This window comes from Gigantopelta aegis, chromosome 7 (genome assembly GCF_016097555.1).
Source record: "Gigantopelta aegis isolate Gae_Host chromosome 7, Gae_host_genome, whole genome shotgun sequence".
In the NCBI taxonomy this organism is placed as follows: domain Eukaryota; kingdom Metazoa; phylum Mollusca; class Gastropoda; order Neomphalida; family Peltospiridae; genus Gigantopelta; species Gigantopelta aegis.
The window spans coordinates 6704441-6728085 of record NC_054705.1 but is presented as its reverse complement, the minus strand read 5'-3'; the positions used below and the strand labels follow the sequence as shown (position 1 = coordinate 6728085).

Here is a 23645-nt window from a genome sequence, read left to right as displayed (position 1 = left end):
ATGGCTTAACCACTGCACCACCGAGGCCACTTCCAACTTCACTATCAATCTGTGTCTAAAACACATTCTTAATGGTTTGTTTTTCTTTTTGAACCACCATGGTTTTTTGCACCATTAATTAATTAATTTGTCACGTATTGTTATTATTTGCCATTTGTGAAATGACAAGCTTTGGGTGTTGTATTTTTTGTTTTTTGTAACCCACGTGGATTTACTCTTTTTTAAATTAAAACACTGTGCGACATGTGATATATCTAAGATATACTATATACAATAGTTGTTGTATAAGATTAATTAACATTAGAGTATTGATAAAAATGGAATGTTTAAAAAAAAAAAAATTGAATCACAAAGTAAATTTCAAGAATATGATTTGCTTTATAATGAATGAAATAAGTGTTGCAACAGCAATTTAATACTAATTTTTAAAATAATAATAAAGAAAACAGTTTGTGTACTTTTTGATGATTATCATTAATAAAAACATGGTCTTTTGTGTTCATAGTTCTTAGTATTATTGTGTATGAAATAAGAAAGTTCATGACATTCATTTCAAAGAGAATTTAATTATATAAAGTTCAGATTTTTCTAAGGATAAAACTTCAGATTTGATTTTGCCATTAAAAAAGCTAAACATTTTTATTCAAGATGTATGAATCATAATCAAAACCCATATTTTTTCAGCTCTTAGGACTACATTATCATAAAACCTTCATAGGCTATGATGTCACTATGACACATGTCTTAGCCCTCAGACAGTTTTATGATATCGTAGTGCTAAGATAGCTTTGAAAATATGGTGGCTGAACTAAAAAGTTTGAATCAGTATTAAGAACAGGAAAGTATTACTGTTTGTTTTGTTTCTTAGGACCAGAGTCCGGTCGAGAAGGGCGATCCATTCTACGAGAGTCAAGAGAACCACAATCTGATTGGTGTTGCCAACATCTTCCTCGAGTGTTTGTTCTACAACGTAAAACTCGACTACCACGTTCCAATCATATCTCAACAAGGAGAGGTAAGGTTTGGAAAATAGTACACACTGATTCTTTGTCTAAACCTGTTTAAATCATTTTACATGAGATATTCATGTAAGGTTTGGAAGATAGTACACACTGGATTCTTTGTCTAAACCTGTTTAAATCATTTTACATGAGATATTCATGTAAGGTTTGGAAGATAGTATACACTGAACTCTTTGTCTAAACCTGTTTAAATCATTTTACATGAGATATTCATGTTAGGTTTGGAAAATAGTACACACTGGATTCTTTGTCTAAACCTGTTTAAATCATTTTACATGAGATATTCATGTTAGGTTTGGAAAATAGTACACACTGGATTCTTTGTCTAAACCTGTTTAAATCATTTTACATGAGATATTCATGTTAGGTTTGGAAGATAGTACACACTGGATTCTTTGTCTAAACCTGTTTAAATCATTGTACATGAGATATTCATGTTAGGTTTGGAAGATAGTACACACTGGATTCTTTGTCTAAACTTGTTTAAATCAGTACTAATGCAAGATTCACGTAACATTTGGAAAATAGTATACATGGACTCTGTGTAAATTGGTTTAAATGTAAAGAATAATCTTGGAAGCATCTATCAGATTACATAGACTTGTCTCCAAGATACATATCTTGGCTTTACAACAGAGGTAATGGTGGATGTAACAGTTCAGATATAATTAACTCGGTCATCAGTGGAGTGTGTTTTATTTAATATATCCATTCAGCTGATTGGGTTTTCTCTCGTTCCAACCAGTGCACCACAACTGGTTAAAGGCTGTGGTATGTGTTTTCCTGCCTGTGGGGAAGTGCATATAAAAGATACACTTGTTGCATTAGGAAAAATGTAGCGGGTTTCCTCTTATGTTTACGAATCAGAATTACCAAATGTTAGACATCCAATAGCCGATGATTAATTAATCAATGTGCTCTAGTGGTGTCATTAAACACAACAAACTCTTATTTAATATAGTAAAAAGTCTGAAGATTACTTTCATTTCGTGTTGAAATAGCTTATTCTAATCAGCCGTCTGAGAGTTAAAAATAACTTTATCTAATCTTTTCTAATTTATTTCACATACATTTTTAATACAGACATTCAGTGATAGAAATAAGCAGAATGTTTCACTAGTCCACCGGACAAGTACATGTACAAGCCTACTTGTCCAATATTTTTATTTGTTTAAATAAATTGTTAATTTTTTATTCAAGATCAAGGACAATGTTTTTGTTTGCTTCAAATGAAACAGCATTATAACCTTTTACTTGTCCTCTGGACAACCACTAAGGTACAATTTGCTTGTCCCTGCAGATTAATTATTACTTGTCAGGACAAACGGATAAATGCTTATTTCAAACACTGATATTATTAGTATGGTAATTAAAGTGGACAATGCTGTGATAACGTATATTACTGTGTTGATTTGTGGTATGCTATACGTGTAGATGTAATAACAGAATTATAACACATGTATATTACAGGTGGCCGGTAAACTCCATGTAGAGGTCTCGAAGATCGGTGGTGCAGTACTCGACAGATACGTCGACATGACATCAGAGAATTACAGCGAGGAAAGCGTGCCGATGGGGGCGCCACTGCTAGTCAGGGTAAGTTTGTAAATGATTGGTTTTGCTCAAAGATAACATGTTAATTATCATTTATTACACAGAAATGAAAAATATAAATAGAAGTGAAAAATATATATACATGTAACAGATAAATCAACTTCCATTGAGGACATTCGAACTAGAGGCCATCAATGTGAGAGTCCAGCGCTCTACCAACTGAGCTAATAGGAAACTTCCCACTAGCTACTGCACATCAGGTCATAGGGCTTAACATTCACATTCAGAGCAAGCTGTTGTAGCGCACACCTGTCATGGGCACAGGTGCCGACTTTCGCTGGTTTGGGGTGGGAGGGAGCTTCTGCCAGGCGTAACACTTTGTAACCAAACTACTTCATAAGCGAGCTATCAAACAAAATGAAAAAGTATTTTCAATGTGAAATACATGTAGGCTGTATTTTTCATCCTTACAAATTTAACTGTTTGAAAAATGTGTAATATTTTATACGTGGAAATATTCAATAAGTTGATAAATATATCTCCATTTCATTATTTATTATTCTCGGCTGATATATTGACGTTTGTTCCAGGTGTGTATCCGCGAGGCGAGAGGACTTCCACCATCTCTGTGTAACTTCGTGTTCTGTCAGTATTCATTCTGGGGTCATCCCGAGACAATCGTCGTCCCACCGGAGGTCAACCCTGACGTCATGCCGAGTGACAGCGACACAGTGACGTTCATGTTCAACCATTTGATGGTTTGTATATTAAAACACAACATGGTTATTTCAAACACTGACGTCATGCCCAGTGACACAGTGACGTTTACATTCAACCATTTGATGGTTTGTATATTAAAACATAACATGTTTTTTATCACACCCTGACCTCATGCCCATCCTTTTGACGGTTTGTACAGTATGTTATAAATTCAAACCCTAACTGATGTCATGTGCATCGATATACATATAGGCCTACAGTAAAAAACCTGATTTATTGGAAGGGAAGGCATTGTGTGTATTTAATGTTTCCTCACCATATATTTATAGTCATGTTTGACATCTGCAATTATACTGAACACCAAAACAAAGGCAAATATAATTTTCAGCTGATATTTTTACCTAGCTTTTAACTGTTTTATTTTCTGTATTGATGTTGATAATCATTTTATTCACATATTTACCTTTTTTGACACTCAATAGTCTATGTATATTTCATACTTTCGTTCATTCATTCATTCATTCATTCATTCATCAATCATTCAATTGAATTCATTTATTCATTCGAACACTTTGACTAGTTCATAAATGCAGTACAAAGTCATTAATTCATTCATTCAATCAAACTCTGACTATATGTAGTTTATAACTGCAGTGCAAAGCGTTTAAGAGATTTCTTTGTGTTGCCAGGATTTCAAGGTGGCCATTACGGAGGAGTTCATGGAGCACTGTTACGAGGGAGCGCTGTCCATCGAAGTCTGGGGTCACAAGAGTCACGGCTTCGGTATCCCCGGCACGGTCGTAGACGTCACCAACATGAAGGCCAGGTCACTAGCCGACAGGTAGGATATCAAGGCCATATTAAATAAATTATACATTTTTCATCCCCATTCTCAAGGCTAAAGGCTCACCACTGTTATAAAAGCCAGGTCACTAGCCGACAGGTACGATATCAAAGCCATATTAAATAAATTATACATTTTTCATCCCCATTCTCGAGGCTAAAGGCTCACCACTGTTATAAAAGCTAGGACATTAGCTGACAGGTATGAAATCAAAGAATGGGGCGTCATAGGAACAAAATAATGTTTCTGATCTATTCTAATGGACAGGTACGATATCAAGGCAATAAATTATACATTTTTCATCCCCATTCTCCAGGCTAAAGGCTCACCATGTTATATGCCGACAGGTACGAAAACCCCCATTCTCCAGAATTTGCTCGAAGGTACGATCAGATTGTTTTTTTTATAAAAGCCAGGTCATGGTTCTTTTTCATCCCCAAGGCTAAAGGCTACCACTGTTATACAGAACAGAACCTGTGTAACCACTTTTATAAAGGCCAGGTCACTAGCCGACAGGTACGATATCAAGGCCATATTAAATAAATTATACATTTTTCATCCCCATTCTCCAGGCTAAAGGCTCACCACTTTTATAAAAGCCAGGTCACTAGCCGACAGGTACGATATCAAGGCCATATTAAATAAATTATACATTGGTGTCTGGTTTAGAGGGGTTTCCACACTGTATCAACAGTTTCAGGCAAGCATATTAAGTATGTGCTATATTATTCTAAGGGACCTAGAAAACCAGAATTTGCTCAAAATCAGATTGGTTTTTTTCATGGTTCTTTTTTAAATACCAATACAGAACAGAACCTGTGTAAACTGGATACTCTTTAAAACTGGACTTTTTACTTAATCCAGTGGGTGTCTGGTTTAGAGGGGTTTCACTGTATCAACAGTTTCACAAGCATATTAAGTATGTGCTATATTTAGTAGAGAATATTTTAACAACATTTTTATTTCTTTTAAAAGTGTGTATTGTCATTAATGCCCTTAACTGTACCATCATCTTTATGTTGTAATAGCTGTCTAAATGCTGATTACAATATTTCAGGTGGAGTGAAGTGATGAGGAAAATTGAACTGTGGGTTGAGATCCACGAGCTGAACGACCAAGGGGAGTACATGCCGGTCGAGGTGATGCCCAAACCTGATGTTCCATGTGCTGGGGTGTTTCAGCTCAGACAGGTAGGTTAGACATACACACAAGACATTGATAACAATATAGGTTGTTCCTAATTCAGGAGGTGATGCCCAAACCCGATGTTCCATGTGCTGGGGTGTTTCAGCTCAGACAGGTAGGTTAGACATACACACAAGACATTGATAACAATATAGGTTGTTCCTAAGTCAGGAGGTGATGCCCAAACCCGATGTTCCATGTGCTGGGGTGTTTCAGCTCAGACAGGTAGGTTAGACATACACACAAGACATTGATAACAATATAGGTTGTTCCTAAGTCAGGAGGTGATGCCCAAACCCGATGTTCCATGTGCTGGGGTGTTTCAGCTCAGACAGGTAGGTTAGACATACACACAAGACATTGATAACAATATAGGTTGTTCCTAAGTCAGGAGGTGATGCCCAAACCTGATGTTCCATGTGCTGAGGTGTTTCAGCTCAGACAGGTAGGTTAGACATACACACAAGACATTGATAACAATATAGGTTGTTCCTAAGTCAGGAGGTGATGCCCAAACCTGATGTTCCATGTGCTGGGGTGTTTCAGCTCAGACAGGTAGGTTAGACATACACACAAGACATTGATAACAATATAGGTTGTTCCTAAGTCAGGAGGTGATGCCCAAACCCGATGTTCCATGTGCTGGGGTGTTTCAGCTCAGACAGGTAGGTTAGACATACACACAAGACATTGATAACAATATAGGTTGTTCCTAAGTCAGGAGGTGATGCCCAAACCCGATGTTCCATGTGCTGGGGTGTTTCAGCTCAGACAGGTAGGTTAGACATACACACAAGACATTGATAACAATATAGGTTGTTCCTAAGTCAGGAGGTGATGCCCAAACCTGATGTTCCATGTGCTGAGGTGTTTCAGCTCAGACAGGTAGGTTAGACATACACACAAGACATTGATAACAATATAGGTTGTTCCTAAGTCAGGAGGTGATGCCCAAACCCGATGTTCCATGTGCTGGGGTGTTTCAGCTCAGACAGGTAGGTTAGACATACACACAAGACATTGATAACAATATAGGTTGTTCCTAAGTCAGGAGGTGATGCCCAAACCCGATGTTCCATGTGCTGGGGTGTTTCAGCTCAGACAGGTAGGTTAGACATACATCAATAATAACAAGACCGTTCATTAGTGGTCGGCAGGCAGCAAATTATTTTAATAAATCTGCTACAATAAAGTTTGCTTATAGTAATGCATGTGTTTTTTTATGGTCCATAGATTTATTTTCCTATTATATGTCAGAATTATCAAATGTTTGACATCCAATAGCAGATGATGAATAAAGCTATGTGCTCTAGTGGTTTCATTTAACACAGTGTTCAACAATTGTTTGAGAAAGTCACTAGCCCTCACAGAACATTTGGCTAGTGTCCTATGTATTATAGTAACACAGCTGATAATTTCCACTAGCCCTCACAGAACATTTGGCTAGTGCCCTATGTATTATAGTAACACAGTTGATAATTTCCACTTGCCCTCACAGAAGATTTGGCTAGTGCCCTATGTATTATAGTAAAGCAGTTGATAATTTCCACTAGCCCTCACAGAAGATTTGGCTAGTGCCCTATGTATTATAGTAACACAGTTGATAATTTCCACTAGCCCTCGCAGAAGACTTGGCTAGTGCCCTATGTATTATAGTAAAGCAGTTGATAATTTCCACTAGCCCTCGCAGAAGATTTGGCTACTGCCCTATGTATTATAGTAACACAGTTGATAATCTCCACTTGCCCTCGCAGAAGATTTGGCTAGTGCCCTATGTATTATAGTAACACAGTTGATAATCTCCACTTGCCCTCGCAGAAGATTTGGCTAGTGCCCTATGTATTATAGTAAAGCAGTTGATAATTTCCACTAGCCCTCACAGAACATTTGGCTAGTGTCCTATGTATTATAGTAACACAGGTGATAATTTCCACTAGCCCTCACAGAACATTTGGCTAGTGTCCTATGTATTATAGTAACGCAGTTGATAATTTCCACTAGCCCTCACAGAACATTTGGCTAGTGTCCTATGTATTATAGTAAAGCAGTTGATAATTTCCACTAGCCCTCACAGAACATTTGGCTAGTGTCCTATGTATTATAGTAAAGCAGTTGATAATTTCCACTAGCCCTCACAGAACATTTGGCTAGTGTCCTATGTATTATAGTAAAGCAGTTGATAATTTCCACTAGCCCTCACAGAAGATTTGGCTAGTGCCCTATGTATTATAGTAAAGCAGTTGATAATTTCCACTAGCCCTCGCAGAAGATTTGGCTAGTGCCCTATGTATTATAGTAAAGCAGTTGATAATTTCCACTAGCCCTCGCAGAAGATATGGCTAGTGCCCTATGTATTATAGTAACGCAGTTGATAATTTCCACTTGCCCTCACAGAAGATTTGGCTAGTGCCCTATGTATTATAGTAAAGCAGTTGATAATCTCCACTTGCCCTCACAGAACATTTGACTAGTGCCCTATGTATTATAGTAAAGCAGTTGATAATTTCCACTAGCCCTCACAGAACATTTGGCTAGTGCCCTATGTATTATAGTAAAGCAGTTGATAATTTCCACTAGCCCTCACAGAAGATTTGGCTAGTGCCCTATGTATTATAGTAACACAGCTGATAATTTCCACTTGCCCTCACAGAACATTTGGCTAGTGCCCTATGTATTACAGTAATACAGGTTATAATTTCCACTAGCCCTCACAGAACATTTGGCTAGTGCCCTATATATTATAGTAATACAGGTGAACCCTCACAGTTGATTTGGCTAGTGCCCTATGTATTATAGTAATACAGGTGATAATTCACTAGCCAGGACCGAGGGCTAGTTGATTTATCAAACCCTGTTTAACAAAACAAATGTTAACATCTAGGTTGAAATGTGTTGAGGTGACATTACAGAAACATTCCTCTCTTTCTGCTAACAGGGTCATTCTCGTAGGATTCTAGTCAGATTTAAACCCGTATTATGCTTATGATTATTATTACATACAGTTGAATCCCACTAGCTTGATCCCCATTGATGTTTAAGAAAGTGTTTAACCCATCAGGTAGTTTGACCTAACCATTCGAGACGTTTTCGTTTTTGTTTCGAGTATTGCAGTGTATTCAACCCTTCCAAGATTCTACTGTATTAATATTATTGTTATTTACATACTTCATAAATTTTTTTGCTCACAGGGTCATTCGCGTAGGATTCTAGTGCGTGTTAAGCCGGTGTCGAACTCCGGCACGCTGCCCCTCATCTGTGAGTCAATCGTGTCTCTGTCTATCGGGTGCATCACGGCGCGGTCCAAGCTACAGAAGGGTCTGGACAGCTACCAGGAGGAAGACCTGAGCTACCTGCGAGAACGCTGGTCGGAGGCACTAATCAAACGCAAGGAGTACCTCGACGAGCAGATACAAAAACTCATCAACAAACAAGGTGAAATTTACCTCTAAAACTGGTTATTTCTAATATTCTTTCATAAGCCTGATCTGTTACCTCAACGAGCAGATCCAGAAACTCATCAACAAGCAAGGTGAAATTTACCACTTCATTAGTTGTTTCTGTTCTTATATTAACCTGATCTGTTACCTCAACGAGCAGATCCAGAAACTCATCAACAAGCAAGGTGAAATTTACCACTTCATTAGTTATTTCTGTTTTTATATTAACCTTATCTGTTACCTCAAGGAGCAGATCCAGAAACTCATCAACAAGCAAGGTGAAATTTACCACTTCATTAGTTATTTCTGTTCTTATATTAACCTGATCTGTTACCTCAACGAGCAGATCCAGAAACTCATCAACAAGCAAGGTGAAATTTACCACTTCATTAGTTATTTCTGTTCTTATATTAACCTGATCTGTTACCTTGATGAACAGGGCCCTGTTCCATGATAGAATTGGTTATATCTTTTTTTACATTATGTTGGCCTGTCTATCTCGACAAACCGGTCCAGAAGTTAATCAACAAATAAGAGGAAGTTTCTTTCTAAATCGGTTATTTCTTCCTTACATTAACACATCCTGTCACCTTGACAAATAGAGCCAGAAACTCCTGAAAAAAACAACATGCAATTTGCAGAATTCTCAGCGATCGACGGAATAATACAGCTTATCCTGCATGAGTAAACTGATTTAGTCCTTCGCTTGTCAAATGTTTGGGAAAGACATCAGTTCATTTAAAGATATAATTTTTTCTTGATTAATAAAGTGGAAGTGGATTTAATGCATGTCACAATATTTTAAGACATTAATTTTTCCTTGACAGACAAGTCAGAAGCGGACTGTGAACGTGAACGGGCACTGATAGAGCAGTGGGTATTTCTTACAGAGGAACGTAACGCGGTACTGGTCCCTACTCCAGGCAGTAGTATCCCAGGATCACCCGCTGACTGGTAAGATTTAGTTGTTGTGTCTGTCAGTGGGTATTTCTCACAGAGGAACGTAATGCAGTACTGGTCCCCAATACCAGGCAGTAGTATCCTAGGATCGGCCGCTGACTGGTAAGACTTGCAAGTTTAGTTGTGTCTGTCAGATGAATTGTCTTGTGTCTTTCCAGTAATTTGGTCGCCTGACATGCTTTGCTCATAAGATCAAACTCACTATGTGGACCCGTTCTCTGACTCAGTTTTCTTCTATCTTAACCAATGCCCCTTGACTGATATATTATAGGCCTTGGTATGTGCTGTCATGTCTGTAGGAAAATTATGTAAAATATCTTTGCAGATAATGGGAATATTTAGCGAACTGCTAACATAACTACATGTACATGTATGTCAGAATTATCAAATGTTTAACATTCAACAGCTGATGGTTAATAAATCCAGTGATGTCGTTAAATAAAAAAAGTAATTGGGGAGGTGCAAGGTGTAGTTTAGTGATATGATCGATCACCCTTATAAGTCCTTTTGAGAGTTTTTACCAATCCAACCCAGTCCTTTATAACATCAATATTAATTGAAGGCTGTGGTATATGTGCTGACCTATTTTTGAAACCAGTATGTTGTAGGGGTGTAACGATATACTCGAATATTCGGTGCACCGAACAGCGATCTGTATCGTAGTTGCATTCGTATTCGTCACTAGCTGAACCGAATACACGAATACTTATATATAATGTTTACTGTATAATTTATGTTTCTAATTCATACTAACCAAAACACAATAACGATTCGATCGTTTTTATTGTCCTTTTTTATATTAGGTCAACCGCATAGTCAGACTCATAGACCGATCCTTTTTTTTTTTATTCCATGTGTTGGACTGGTACTCTACATGCAGCTTGACTGCGCTTCTGTCAAAACACTGTATGACGTCGCATAGTCTCGTTCAACCAGCCTAATACGAGACACGGGCGAGTGTAGTTAGTTAATTTATGCATTCTACGCAGTGCAACGTCAATAATGTTGAACCAATATTCTAACGTTTAAATGGCAGCTCAAAGCAAAATATATTTGTATAATTCTTAACGAGAACTGTGGCATATTAGCAATTCAAATATGGATATAAATTGATTAATACTAGATACCAAAAACCAAAATGGCCTTAAAAATATATATTTGATATTCAAAATAAAATTAATTTACCGGTAATCCATAACTTCTGTCTGCATTATACAATGTATATACGGTTTCGGTTTGCATGCATGGAAAAGGGTGAATTGTTATCAAAGTACTTAAGAATATTTTTTAAAATATGTACAATTTGTACATTTATGTTTGCAAAGGCCATGGTATATTTTAAAATTCCGATAATAACATATACATATTTTAACTTGTTACTATTTTGGTTCCCGTATGAGGCTTTGAAAATGTTTTGCGCAAAAAGGTGATTGTAGGATTGTTGCAGTGAATTTTGTTCACAGCTAGTTAGTAGTTATCTTTCGATATTTTCGAATTCGATCGCTCGTGGCAAACAATATATTGCTTAATTGAACAGAAAAACCCCCCCAGCAAACAGAAAACTAACAACAACAACAAACAGTGTCAAACAGCCCCACAGAAACAAAGGAAAACGTTCATAAACATTTGCGTTATGAAACGTGCACCATACTTCGGCTATTTCCGTTACCTTTCGGGACTTTTTTTTTCTTTCAGCAAAGCCTTTGTACTTGTGTAATGTGTATTCATGGATGTGAATACATATTCGTATTCGTCACCTCATATTCGTGATATGTATCGTATTCGCCACCATGTGTATTCGTCACACCCCTAGTATATTGTTATATTTATCTTGGCAGGACTTGATGCACCTTTTGTAAAACTGCAATGAGGTGGATTTGACAATAAAATTCAGGATGAATATTTTACACTGAAATTTTAGTTCAACTATATATAAAATCCCATGCTACTTGCGTATTTATTTTTAAACATGTATTTAAGATTATTTATATTTCAGGGACCCACCATCTGACATGGAGGAACATTCTCCTGTTATATTCCTGGATTTGAATGGTGAGTTGCTTTACAGTAATTGTAACTATAAATACTCATTCATTGTTGTCATAACTTACTGTAGATAATGTTCGGTTTAATTTACACACACAGGCTGCTTGGTACAGAGATTTCTTACAAGTGTTCATCGGTCTATTCAAGTGGTGGGAACTTGTATGGTAGCTTAAACCTTTGTGACCACCACATCAGATGTCTATGCTTTCACAAAATGTCTTTGCTTTTCAAGAGGGGACTCTACATTTTGTCTTGTCTGTCTGTATGTCCATCCACCTGTCCCACATATAGTTTTCTGAACTTTGTTTCGGCAGTGCCTCAATATATTGAGATTTTGTGTACAGCTTTATCATGTACAGTTATAGATCAAGTTTGACTGTCATGGCGATTTACTAATTTCTAACAGAGTCATGACCCTTGAACTTAGGAGATATGAAAATGTGTTGGGCCTAGTAGGGGACATATATTATTTTAGCATTACGGTCAGAATCCATGTTGTACTGATAAGCTTAGTTGAAGTAATACATTCTTTGTGCCCAGATGTGTGTTGTGTTTTAAGAAATTTGAATATCATTCTTAACTTATTATAAACATATTCTATTATTCACTTAGCTGTCGTCTGAGAATGCTTACTGTTAACGTATTGAAATAAATTCTAATTTTGTTTTATTAAGCTACAAATTGCATGTGTATTCTTTCAGCGGACATCATGAGCGCGTCTAACGTGAAGGAAGGTCTGCAGGCTCCGGGCATCAACTCCATCCTGCCCAAGGAGCACCGGTCTCAGTTCGTCAACCTGCCCATCATCAAGAGTTTCACAGAGAAAGAGAACGTAAGTACAACAGAAAAATAGGGTGTTATACGTTCTGTGAGTGATTCGGTATCTGTTTTATCATCAAGAGTTTCACCGAGAAAGAGAACATGAGTACAACAGAAAAATAGGGTGTTATACGTTCTGTGAGTGATTCGGTATCTGTTTTATCATCAAGAGTTTCACCGAGAAAGAGAACGTGAGTACAACAGAAAAATAGGGTGTTATAAGTGATTCGGTATCTGTTTTATCATCAAGAGTTTCACCGAGAAAGAGAACGTAAGTACAACAGAAAAATAGGGGGTTATACGTTCTGTGAGTGATTCGGTATCTGTTTTATCATCAAGAGTTTCACCGAGAAAGAACGTGAGTACAACAGAAAAATAGGGGGTTATACGTTCTGTGAGTGATTCGGTATCTGTTTTATCATCAAGAGTTTCACCGAGAAAGAGAACGTAAGTACAACAGAAAAATAGGGGGTTATACATTCTGTGAGTGATTCGGTATCTGTTTTATCATCAAGAGTTTCACCGAGAAAGAGAACGTAAGTACAACAGAAAAATTGGAGGTTAAATGTTCTGCCCATTTACCTGCTTCTGATTTCAGAGTTTGTTTCTTCATTTGGAATTTTGTAGAGACAGATAACATAAGTAAAACACAAAATGGGTTAGGTGGGCGATTTTTACATTCTGCCGATTTCTCTTGCATTGATTTCAGTGTTTGTTTCAGCATCAACCGTTTAACAGAGAAAATGATGACACTCCTCTCCCCTAGAGCATTGTCTAATACTTAACTTCCTATTTTAGATAGTACTGAACTGTATTTAACTCAAGTTTGACAACAACTAAAGATAGTTTTGTTTCAGGTGTGTGCCGTGGTGTCGTGGGACTCGTCTCTCCACGACTCGGCGAGCCTGAACCGCGTGACGCCGACATATGAGCGCGTCTATCTGATTGTGAAGGCCGTCGTGCGACTGAGTCACCCCGCATCAATGGAGCTCGTCCTGAGGAAGAGGATCTCCATCAACATCTACAAGAAACAGAGTCTCACCTCGCTCACCAACATGCTGAAAAACAGAATCATTGGAGGGGTGAGCGGCACAGCTAACTTAGACTTTTAACTCTTCAGACCAGTGTATATTACTAGATGTAATCCATGCTTGGAGGGGTGAGCGGCACAGCTAACTTAGACTTTTAACTCTTCAGACCAGTGTATATTACTAGATGTAATCCATGCTTGGAGGGGTGAGCGGCACAGCTAACTTAGACTTTTAACTCTTCAGACCAGTGTATATTACTAGATGTAATCCATGCTTGGAGGGGTGAGCGGCACAACTAACTTAGACTTTTAACTCTTCAGACCAGTGTATATTACTAGATGTAATCCATGCTTGGAGGGGTGAGCGGCACAACTAACTTAGACTTTTAACTCTTCAGACCAGTGTATATTACTAGATGTAATCCATGCTTGGAGGGGTGAGCGGCACAGCTAACTTAGACTTTTAACTCTTCAGACCAGTGTATATTACTAGATGTAATCCATGCTTGGAGGGGTGAGTGGCACAACTAACTTAGACTTTTAACTCTTCAGACCAGTGTATATTACTAGATGTAATCCATGCTTGGAGGGGTGAGCGGCACAGCTAACTTAGACTTTTAACTCTTCAGACCAGTGTATATTACTAGATGTAATCCATGCTTGGAGGGCGGGACGTAGACCAGTGTATATTACTAGATGTAATCCATGCTTGGAGGGCGGGACGTAGACCAGTGTATATTACTAGATGTAATCCATGCTTGGGGGGCGGGATGTAATCCATGCTTGGAGGGCGGGACGTAGACCAGTGTATATTACTAGATGTAATCCATGCTTGGAGGGCGGGACGTAGACCAGTGTATATTACTAGATGTAATCCATGCTTGGAGGGCGGGACGTAGACCAGTGTATATTACTAGATGTAATCCATGCTTGGAGGGCGGGACGTAGACCAGTGTATATTACTAGATGTAATCCATGCTTGGGGGGCGGGATGTAATCCATGCTTGGAGGGCGGGACGTAGACCAGTGTATATTACTAGATGTAATCCATGCTTGGAGGGCGGGACGTAGACCAGTGTATATTACTAGATGTAATCCATGCTTGGAGGGCGGGACGTAGACCAGTGTATATTACTAGATGTAATCCATGCTTGGAGGGCGGGACGTAGACCAGTGTATATTACTAGATGTAATCCATGCTTGGAGGGCGGGACGTAGACCAGTGTATATTACTAGATGTAATCCATGCTTGGGGGGCGGGATGTAATCCATGCTTGGGGGGCGGGATGTAATCCATGCTTGGAGGGCGGGACGTAGACCAGTGTATATTACTAGATGTAATCCATGCTTGGAGGGCGGGACGTAGCCCAGTGTATATTACTAGATGTAATCCATGCTTGGAGGGCGGGACGTAGACCAGTGTATATTACTAGATGTAATCCATGCTTGGAGGGCGGGACGTAGCCCAGTGTATATTACTAGATGTAATCCATGCTTGGAGGGCGGGACGTAGACCAGTGTATATTACTAGATGTAATCCATGCTTGGAGGGCGGGACGTAGACCAGTGTATATTACTAGATGTAATCCATGCTTGGAGGGCGAGACGTAGACCAGTGTATATTACTAGATGTAATCCATGCTTGGAGGGCGGGACGTAGACCAGTGTATATTACTAGATGTAATCCATGCTTGGAGGGCGGGACGTAGCTTAGTGTATATTACTAGATGTAATCCATGCTTGGAGGGCTGGATGTAGCCCAGTGTATATTACTAGATATAATCCATGCTTGGAGGGCGGGACGTAGCCCAGTGGTAAAGCGTTCGCTTGATTCACGGTCGGTTTAGGATCAATCCCTGTCGGTGGACCCATTGGGCTATTTCTCATTTCAGTCAGTGCTCCACAACTGGTCTAACAAAGGCCGTGGTATGTACTATCCTGTCTGTGGGATGGTACATATAAAAGATCCATTGCTGCTAATTGAAAAGAGTAGCCCATGAATTAGCAACAGCGGTTTTCCTCTCTCAGTATTTGTGTGGTCCTTACCCATATGTCGTTAAATAAAACATTTCCTTCCTTCCATGCTTGGAAAGTGACAAAACAAACTCTTTAGACCATTATATATTACAAGATGTAATCCATCCTTCAAACTGGCAGTGACAAAACAAACTTTAACTTTCTAGGGGAGGCGCTCCCATAACCCCTGTTGACTGTGGTTTACATAGTGTCTTACCTGAAAAAATGTCTTTCTGGCAGAAACACTGACAACTAAAATAAGTTGGTAGGAGTATAGTATAGTATAGTATAGTATAGTGTAGTGTAGTGTAGTGTAGTGTAGTGTAGTGTAGTGTAGTATAGTATAGTATAGTAGTATAGTATAGTAGTATAGTATAGTGGAAATAATACAAGGAGAAACAATTCTTGGTAGAATATGGAAGTTGAAATATATAATGTAGTAAGGGAAGCAACTCTTGATGGAATATTTGAAGTTGAAATAATATAATGTAATAGGGGAACCAACTCTTGATGGAAAAGTGTAGTTCACATAATGTACTTTGAAAGGGAAATAACTCTTGTTAGAAACATTCAGAAGAAAAAGCAAGAGGGATTTTCTGTTTGTTTATTTTCTTTGTTTTATTTCAGGATTATCTGTATTCTAGTGGTATCATCTACGAAGTTGTTTCAAACATCCCAAAGGTAAGAAATACAGAATGACAGTTGTTAAGTAAAATACTTTGAAGTTGATATTAATATTATAAATATAAATAAATGTATTAGTGGTACAAACAGTTTTCTAAAAATCAAAGTATTGTTAGTATATATTATTAATAATAGTTTTTATTTATTATAATATAAAATGTTGTTTTTATTTATTATAATTGCATGTGTTTGTTTTTTAACAATGTTTTATAATTCAAATCATTTTTATTTCTCAGAGTTCGGAGGATCTCGAAGACATGGAAACTCTGGCACAGATGGCCGCATCACAGAACGAAGCGAAAGCAGTGGATGGAGAAACGTACATTGAGAAATACATCAAGGGCATATCGGCCGTCGAGAGCATCCTCATACTGGACAAACTGAGACAGGTCAGTACACTGGACATGTACATCCTCATACTGGACAAACTGAGACAGGTCAGTACACTGGACACGTACATCCTCATACTGGACAAACTGAGACAGGTCAGTACACTGGACACGTACATCCTCATACTGGACAAACTGTACTGGGACACGTACATTCTCATACTGGACAAACTAAGACAGGTCAGTACACTGGACAAACTGAGACAGGTCAGTACACTGGACATGTACATCCTCATACTGGACAAACTGAGACAGGTCAGTACACTGGACAACTACATCCTCATACTGGACAAACTGAGACAGGTCAGTACACTGGACACGTACATCCTCATACTGGACAAACTGAGACAGGTCAGTACACTGGACACGTACATCCTCATACTGGACAAACTAAGACAGGTCAGTACACTGGACACACTGAACACGTACATCCTCATACTGGACAAACTGAGACAGGTCAGTACACTGGACAACTACATCCTCATACTGGACAAACTGAGACAGGTCAGTACACTGGACAACTACATCCTCATACTGGACAAACTAAGACAGGTCAGTACACTGGACAAACTGAGACAGGTCAGTACACTGGACATGTACATCCTCATACTGGACAAACTGTACTGGGACATGTACATCCTCATACTGGACAAACTAAGACAGGTCAGTACACTGGACACGTACATCCTCATACTGGACAAACTAAGACAGGTCAGTACACTGGACACGTACATCCTCATACTGGACAAACTAAGACAGGTCAGTACACTGGACACATACATCCTCATACTGGACAAACTGAGACAGGTCAGTACAGTGGACACGTACATCCTCATACTGGACAAACTGATACAGGTCAGTACACTGGACAAACTGAGACAGGTCAGTACACTGGACAACTACATCCTCATACTGGACAAACTGAGACAGGTCAGTACACTGGACACGTACATCCTCATACTGGACAAACTGAGACAGGTCAGTACACTGGACACGTACATCGTCATACTGGACAAACTAAGACAGGTCAGTACACTGGACAACTACATCCTCATACTGGACAAACTGTACTGGGACACGTACATCCTCATACTGGACAAACTAAGACAGGTCAGTACACTGGACACGTACATCCTCATACTGGACAAACTAAGACAGTTCAGTACACTGGACAAATACATCCTCATACTGGACAAACTAAGACAGGTCAGTACACTGGACACGTGCATCCTCATACTGGACAAACTGAGACAGGTCAGTACACTGGACACGTGCATCCTCATACTGGACAAACTGAGACAGGTCAGTACACTGGACACGTACATCCTCATACTGGACAAACTGAGACAGTTCAGTACACTGGACACGTACATCCTCATACTGGACAACCTGAGACAGGTCAGTACACTGGATACGTACATCCTCATACTGGACAAACTGAGACAGGTCAGTACAGTGGACAACTACATCTCATACTGGACAAACTGAGACAGGTCAGTACACTGGACACGTACAGCCTCATACTGGACAAACTGAGACAGGTCAGTACACTGGACACGTACATCCTTATACTGGACAAACTGAGACAGGTCAGTACAGTGGACAACTACATCCTCATACTGGACAAACTGAGACAGGTCAGTACACTACAGTACACTAAATAAAATAAAAATACCAATACTCTAAGAGACTACTGAATAAAATCCAAAACTTGTTGCATGTTTAAAACATATTTATTCATCAGAGTGATGTTTTGGCATGTTGGGAACACAATTTCATTCCATAAAAGCAGAAAGATATTTAACCACCATTTTATTTCCATTATGCAAATTATAAAAGAAATGAAAATAAATTTTTCTTGGTATAGTTTCTTTTGGACGTCTGTATAGAAGCGGGTCTCGTAAGTTGTCAAACGTGTGCCCGATTGTTTTGATTCTCTGTACAATAAAATTTGTTTTCAATAAATCAATGAAGTGAAGTTTTGGTTTCTGAATGTGATGTTGTAATGGATGAGAAATGTGATGTTTTGCAGGAGGTGGCTGTCAAAGAACTGCTTGCCACATCGGGACGATCTCTGAAGAAGACAACAAGTGTACCCAACATTAACCAGGTTGGTGTTCAAGCAGGGCTTCTAGATTATGGTAGTCCCACTCCCATGGCTAGTGATATTCAATGTTGGGCTAGTAAATAACTACTATTGCCATGCCAGACAGGGCTTCTAGATTATGGTAGTCCCACTCCCATGGCTAGTGATATTCAATGTTGGGCTAGTAAATAACTACTATTGCCATGCCAGACGGGGCTTCTAGATTATGGTAGTCCCACTCCCATGGCTAGTGATATTCAGTGTTGGGCTAGTAAATAACTACCATTGCCATGCCAGACAGGGCTTCTAGATTATGGTAGTCCCACTCCCATGGCTAGTGATATTCAGTGTTGGGCTAGTAAATAACTACTATTGCCATACTAGACAGGGCTTCTAGATTATGGTAGTCCCACTCCCATGGCTAGTGATATTCAGTGTTGGGCTAGTAAATAACTACCATTGCCATGCCAGACAGGGCTTCTAGATTATGGTAGTCCCACTCCCATGGCTAGTGATATTCAGTGTTGGGCTAGTAAATAACTACTATTGCCATACTAGACAGGGCTTCTAGATTATGGTAGTCCCACTCCCATGGCTAGTGATATTCAGTGTTGGGCTAGTAAATAACTACTATTGCCATACTAGACAGGGCTTCTAGATTATGGTAGTCCCACTCCCATGGCTAGTGATATTCAGTGTTGGGCTAGTAAATAACTACTATTGCCGTGCACAGGGCTTCTAGATTATGGTAGCCCCACTCCCATGGCTAGTGATATTCAGTGTTGGCTAGTACATAACTACCATTGTCATGCCCAACGACTAGTGAAAACAATTTCTCAAATGTTGCAGTTAAGTCTATTTTGTAAATATAAATATCCTGCCCCTACCACAACCGCCCCATTTTTTTTAAAGCTCTATATCCCTCTTTAGGTGACATATCTGATTATTACTATTATATAGTAAAATTGTATTAACTTAAAATAAAGTAGGGCTAGTGAATTTTTAATTGTGATCCTATGGCTAGTGAGGGAAGGACAACATCAATTCACGAGTGCAAGATAAACGGTATTGCAGAGTAGCGAGTTGGGTATTCTCTTTATTACCCATTTTCAATATTTATCATTGTATGGAAGATTTTCGAATAATACTGTTGTTGAAAATAAGTTTGCAAGTTTAGAACAAGAGGCAGTGTTATGTCATAGCTGTGACATACATATCGCTGATGACGTAAGTTAGTTATTGTCATGACTTCCACCATGGAAACTTCTTACACACAATTAACCACCTATAGTGAAGCACTGTTTATGACATGGGTTTTTTCTTTCCCAAGGGAAAGATCACTTTTCTTTCCCCATTTCTCTCTGCGCATATGGGTCATGATACAATTTATAGCATACAAATTCCAATAGTTACACTGGCAGGCTTTCTGTACATAACAAAGACAAAACAGACGATAAGTGCTACTACTTGGTGATTATGGGTTAAAAATGATTTGAGTGTACATAAAGATAAAACAGACGATAAGTGCTACTACTTGGTGATTATGGGTTAAAAATGATTTGAGTGTACATAACAAAGATAAAACAGACCATAAGTGCTACTACTTGGTGATTATGGGTTAAAAATGATTTGAGTGTACATAACAAAGACAAAACAGACCATAAGTGCTACTACTTGGTGATTATGGGTTAAAAATGATTTGAGTGTACATAACAAAGACAAAACAGACCATAAGTGCTACTACTTGGTGATTATGGGTTAAAAATGATTTGAGTGTACATAACAAAGACAAAACAGACCATAAGTGCTACTACTTGGTGATTATGGGTTAAAAATGATTTGAGTGTACATAACAAAGACAAAACAGACCATAAGTGCTACTACTTGGTGATTATGGGTTAAAAATGATGTGAAATTGGACACTGCATTTCATACAATTTAACAAAATTTAAACAGCCATTCTCTTATTATAATATGTCTAAATATTACAGAAATGTATCAAGATTTTAGGGTACGTAATTTTACTCTGGCAATACCCTGACTGCATGCTGTTCATTAAGGTGTTCCAGTGGTGACAACGTGCTTGTTGTGTTTTTCCATTACAATGACAAACACAGCACACACTAATCTGTGTCTAGTAAACAGTGATCTGTGATATACATATATTTTCTCATTCTGTGTAGGTATCGTGACCTTTTACCTTATGTGACCCTTTACTTGTTGACCTTGACATTCATTTTACACTCTTTTAGTAACAGGATGGCCCAGAGTAAAATTTATTAAATTAGTTTTGTACACAGATGAAATTTATGTGTGTGTGTGTGTGTGTGTGTGTGTAATATGCAATTAACAGGGTTAGTCAGTTAACCGATAATACTGACTTTCACTTTGTATATATTTTATTTTTTTCACAGATTGTAACCTCACCACTTGGCTTGGAAGACCAGGTAACATTATTTTATTGTTGTCATTTTAGTCTTACATTTTGTCAGTGGATCTTTATACCATGTGATAAAATCTTACAACAGAACAAACAACAATAAAAAGATATTATTTATTATTTTTCAAAAAGATTTAAAACAAATAAAAGACTGTTGTGAGATTTAAGAATTGTGCTGGTAAGAATCCAAATTATCTGTTTTTCTTTGCCTAAAATATTTGTTTGTTTTCCTCATGTATTATTGGAAAATGCCTAAAGTATACTAGGTAAAAAATAAGATAAATAAACATGACTTTTATTTATTTATTATTTTATTATTTAGTTATTTATAAATTTTTTAATCTTTACTATCAATGTTTACCAGGTGAAAATAATATAAACTTGACTTTTATTTATTTATTAATTTATGATTTGATTATTTATAATTTTTAAAATCTTTACTTGATGTTTACCAGGTAAAAATAGTATAAACTTGACTTTTATTTATTTATCATTTTATGATTTTATTATTAATAATCTTTTAAATCTTTACTTCATGTTTACTATGTAAAAATAAGATTAACTTTACTTTTATTTATTTATTGTTTTATTGTTATTATTTTTATTAATCTTTACTTGATGTTTATTATTTTTCCAGATCCGAGCAGACAGCATTCAAGATCTCTCTCTGCCCGAAGGTTTCTCGCGATCACCTTCGTTCCCGGGTGAGTTCCGGCAACGTGCATTTTCCGAGGTCACTGAAGGCATAGCAACGTTAGCCAAGGAGGTGTCCCGTCGTAAAAAACACTCGGTCGGGCTAGGTGGGTTTGTCTTTTCCTCAGGTCACGCCTGTCCCCTTCTTCAAAGTTTCTTTTCTTTTTTTTTCCCCTTCAGACTTTTGTTGAGCTTTTACCCTCAGTTATTGTTATGTTTTTATTTGGCTTAATCCACAAAGCAGTCAAAATTATTTTATCTGTCCCTTTTGTTTTTTAATGTTGTGATGGCTTTGGTATGATTTGTGGCCCATTGTTCATCCATATGTATGAGTTATGTCCCTTGGTTCAGCCTAATTTAATATGAGTCATGTCCCTTTGTTCAGCTTAGATTAATATGAGTCATGTCCCTTGGTTCAGCTTAGTTTAATATGAGTCATGTCCCTTGGTTCAGTACAATTTAATATGAGTCATGTCCCTTGGTTCAGCTTAGTTTAATATTAGTCATGTCCCTTGGTTCAGCTTAGTTTAATATGAGTTGTGTCCCTTGGTTCAGCTTAGTGTAATATAAGTTGTGTCCCTTGGTTCAGCTTACCGTAGTTTAATATAAGTCGTGTCCCTTGGTTCAGCTTAGTTTAATATGAGTTATGCCTCTTTATTCATTATGCTGCCAGTTTTTAAAATGTGATTATAAGAAAAAAGTAATGATTATGTTTTTCTTTTCTTTTTTACCCCTCCATTTATGTGGGGGTTTCTGTTTTTAATCCATGTTGTGTCCTTTTTCTCATTATGGATTCAATATTTATACATTTATTTTATGGTTTTGTATGAGATGTGCTTGGTCATGTTTATAATTTAAAAAAAGAAAAGAACAGAAGCGAGGTTATGCACCTTTTTCCGAACAAACTTTCAGTTTTAAGTGATTAATCCATTTTTGTATCTCTTTTTCTCAGGCTTTTTTTTTTTATGAGTAACTCTTTACATATGACACTTTCAAATACAACATGTACACTGGTATCCTCTTAGGGAAGGCTTTTTTGGGTTTTTTGTTTATTAACCGATTTCAGACACCAGTCATTGCACCTGCTTCCTTTTTATTTAGTTGTCTAGTTAATGGCTTCATGTTGCTATGATTTCACTGCCTTCCATGTACGTATACATGTCATATAATATGAAATGTGTTTTTATTTTCAGTTGCAATGAGCACAGAAAAATATTTTGCTTTTTTACATCTTCATTCATAGTACGCATTGACCTGCTTAATGATTCTGTAGACATGGAATCACCCAAGTCTAATAGAGTTATCTTCCCGTACCTGATAGAGTTATCTTCCTTTCGTATATTTCATTTTGTAGTTGTTGCCCACCAACATGGATGTATTTATTTCTTTATGATAAATACAAAAGAATAAATAGAGTGAACAGAAAATGTAAACGTGTGTGTTTGTGTAAATCTGCTCTAGTGGTATCGCTAGAAATTTTATGTAGCTGGTAAATAAACCATTCTCAGGACAAATTAAACAGATATATTTTCAGTCAGTATTTTATTACTTTAATGTTACAGCTTAAAAGTTTATTTCCACTTCTTTTTATATTCAATATATTTAAAATTTGCCAAATTGGCTTGGGAAGGTATCTTTTTTCAACAGGAAACAAATAAATAGGTGATAGAGATTGACTTTCGGAAACTACTGCTATTACACATGTATATAATACATTTAA

General features: G+C 37.7%; 1 protein-coding gene across 6 annotated transcripts in view; it reads left to right on the top strand.

The window, feature by feature from the left end:
* LOC121377005 (kinesin-like protein KIF13A) overlaps positions 1-23645 on the top strand; it is a 397936-nt gene that overhangs the window by 353612 nt on the left and 20679 nt on the right. For 3 of the 6 annotated variants that reach the window (XM_041504840.1, XM_041504838.1, XM_041504837.1), the window contains exons 20-34: positions 869-1015; positions 2493-2618; positions 3167-3334; positions 3986-4137; positions 5198-5330; positions 8514-8757; positions 9590-9716; positions 11719-11774; positions 12470-12600; positions 13445-13669; positions 16261-16314; positions 16554-16706; positions 18739-18816; positions 21207-21239; positions 21870-21936. In XM_041504840.1, coding sequence (XP_041360774.1) covers positions 869-1015; positions 2493-2618; positions 3167-3334; positions 3986-4137; positions 5198-5330; positions 8514-8757; positions 9590-9716; positions 11719-11774; positions 12470-12600; positions 13445-13669; positions 16261-16314; positions 16554-16706; positions 18739-18816; positions 21207-21239; positions 21870-21936 — 1894 coding nt within the window. Of the gene's footprint in view, positions 1-868; positions 1016-2492; positions 2619-3166; positions 3335-3985; positions 4138-5197; positions 5331-8513; positions 8758-9589; positions 9717-11718; positions 11775-12469; positions 12601-13444; positions 13670-16260; positions 16315-16553; positions 16707-18738; positions 18817-21206; positions 21240-21869; positions 22033-23645 lie in introns of all 6 variants that reach the window. The other 3 variants (XM_041504836.1, XM_041504835.1, XM_041504841.1) reach the window with 1 other exon arrangement.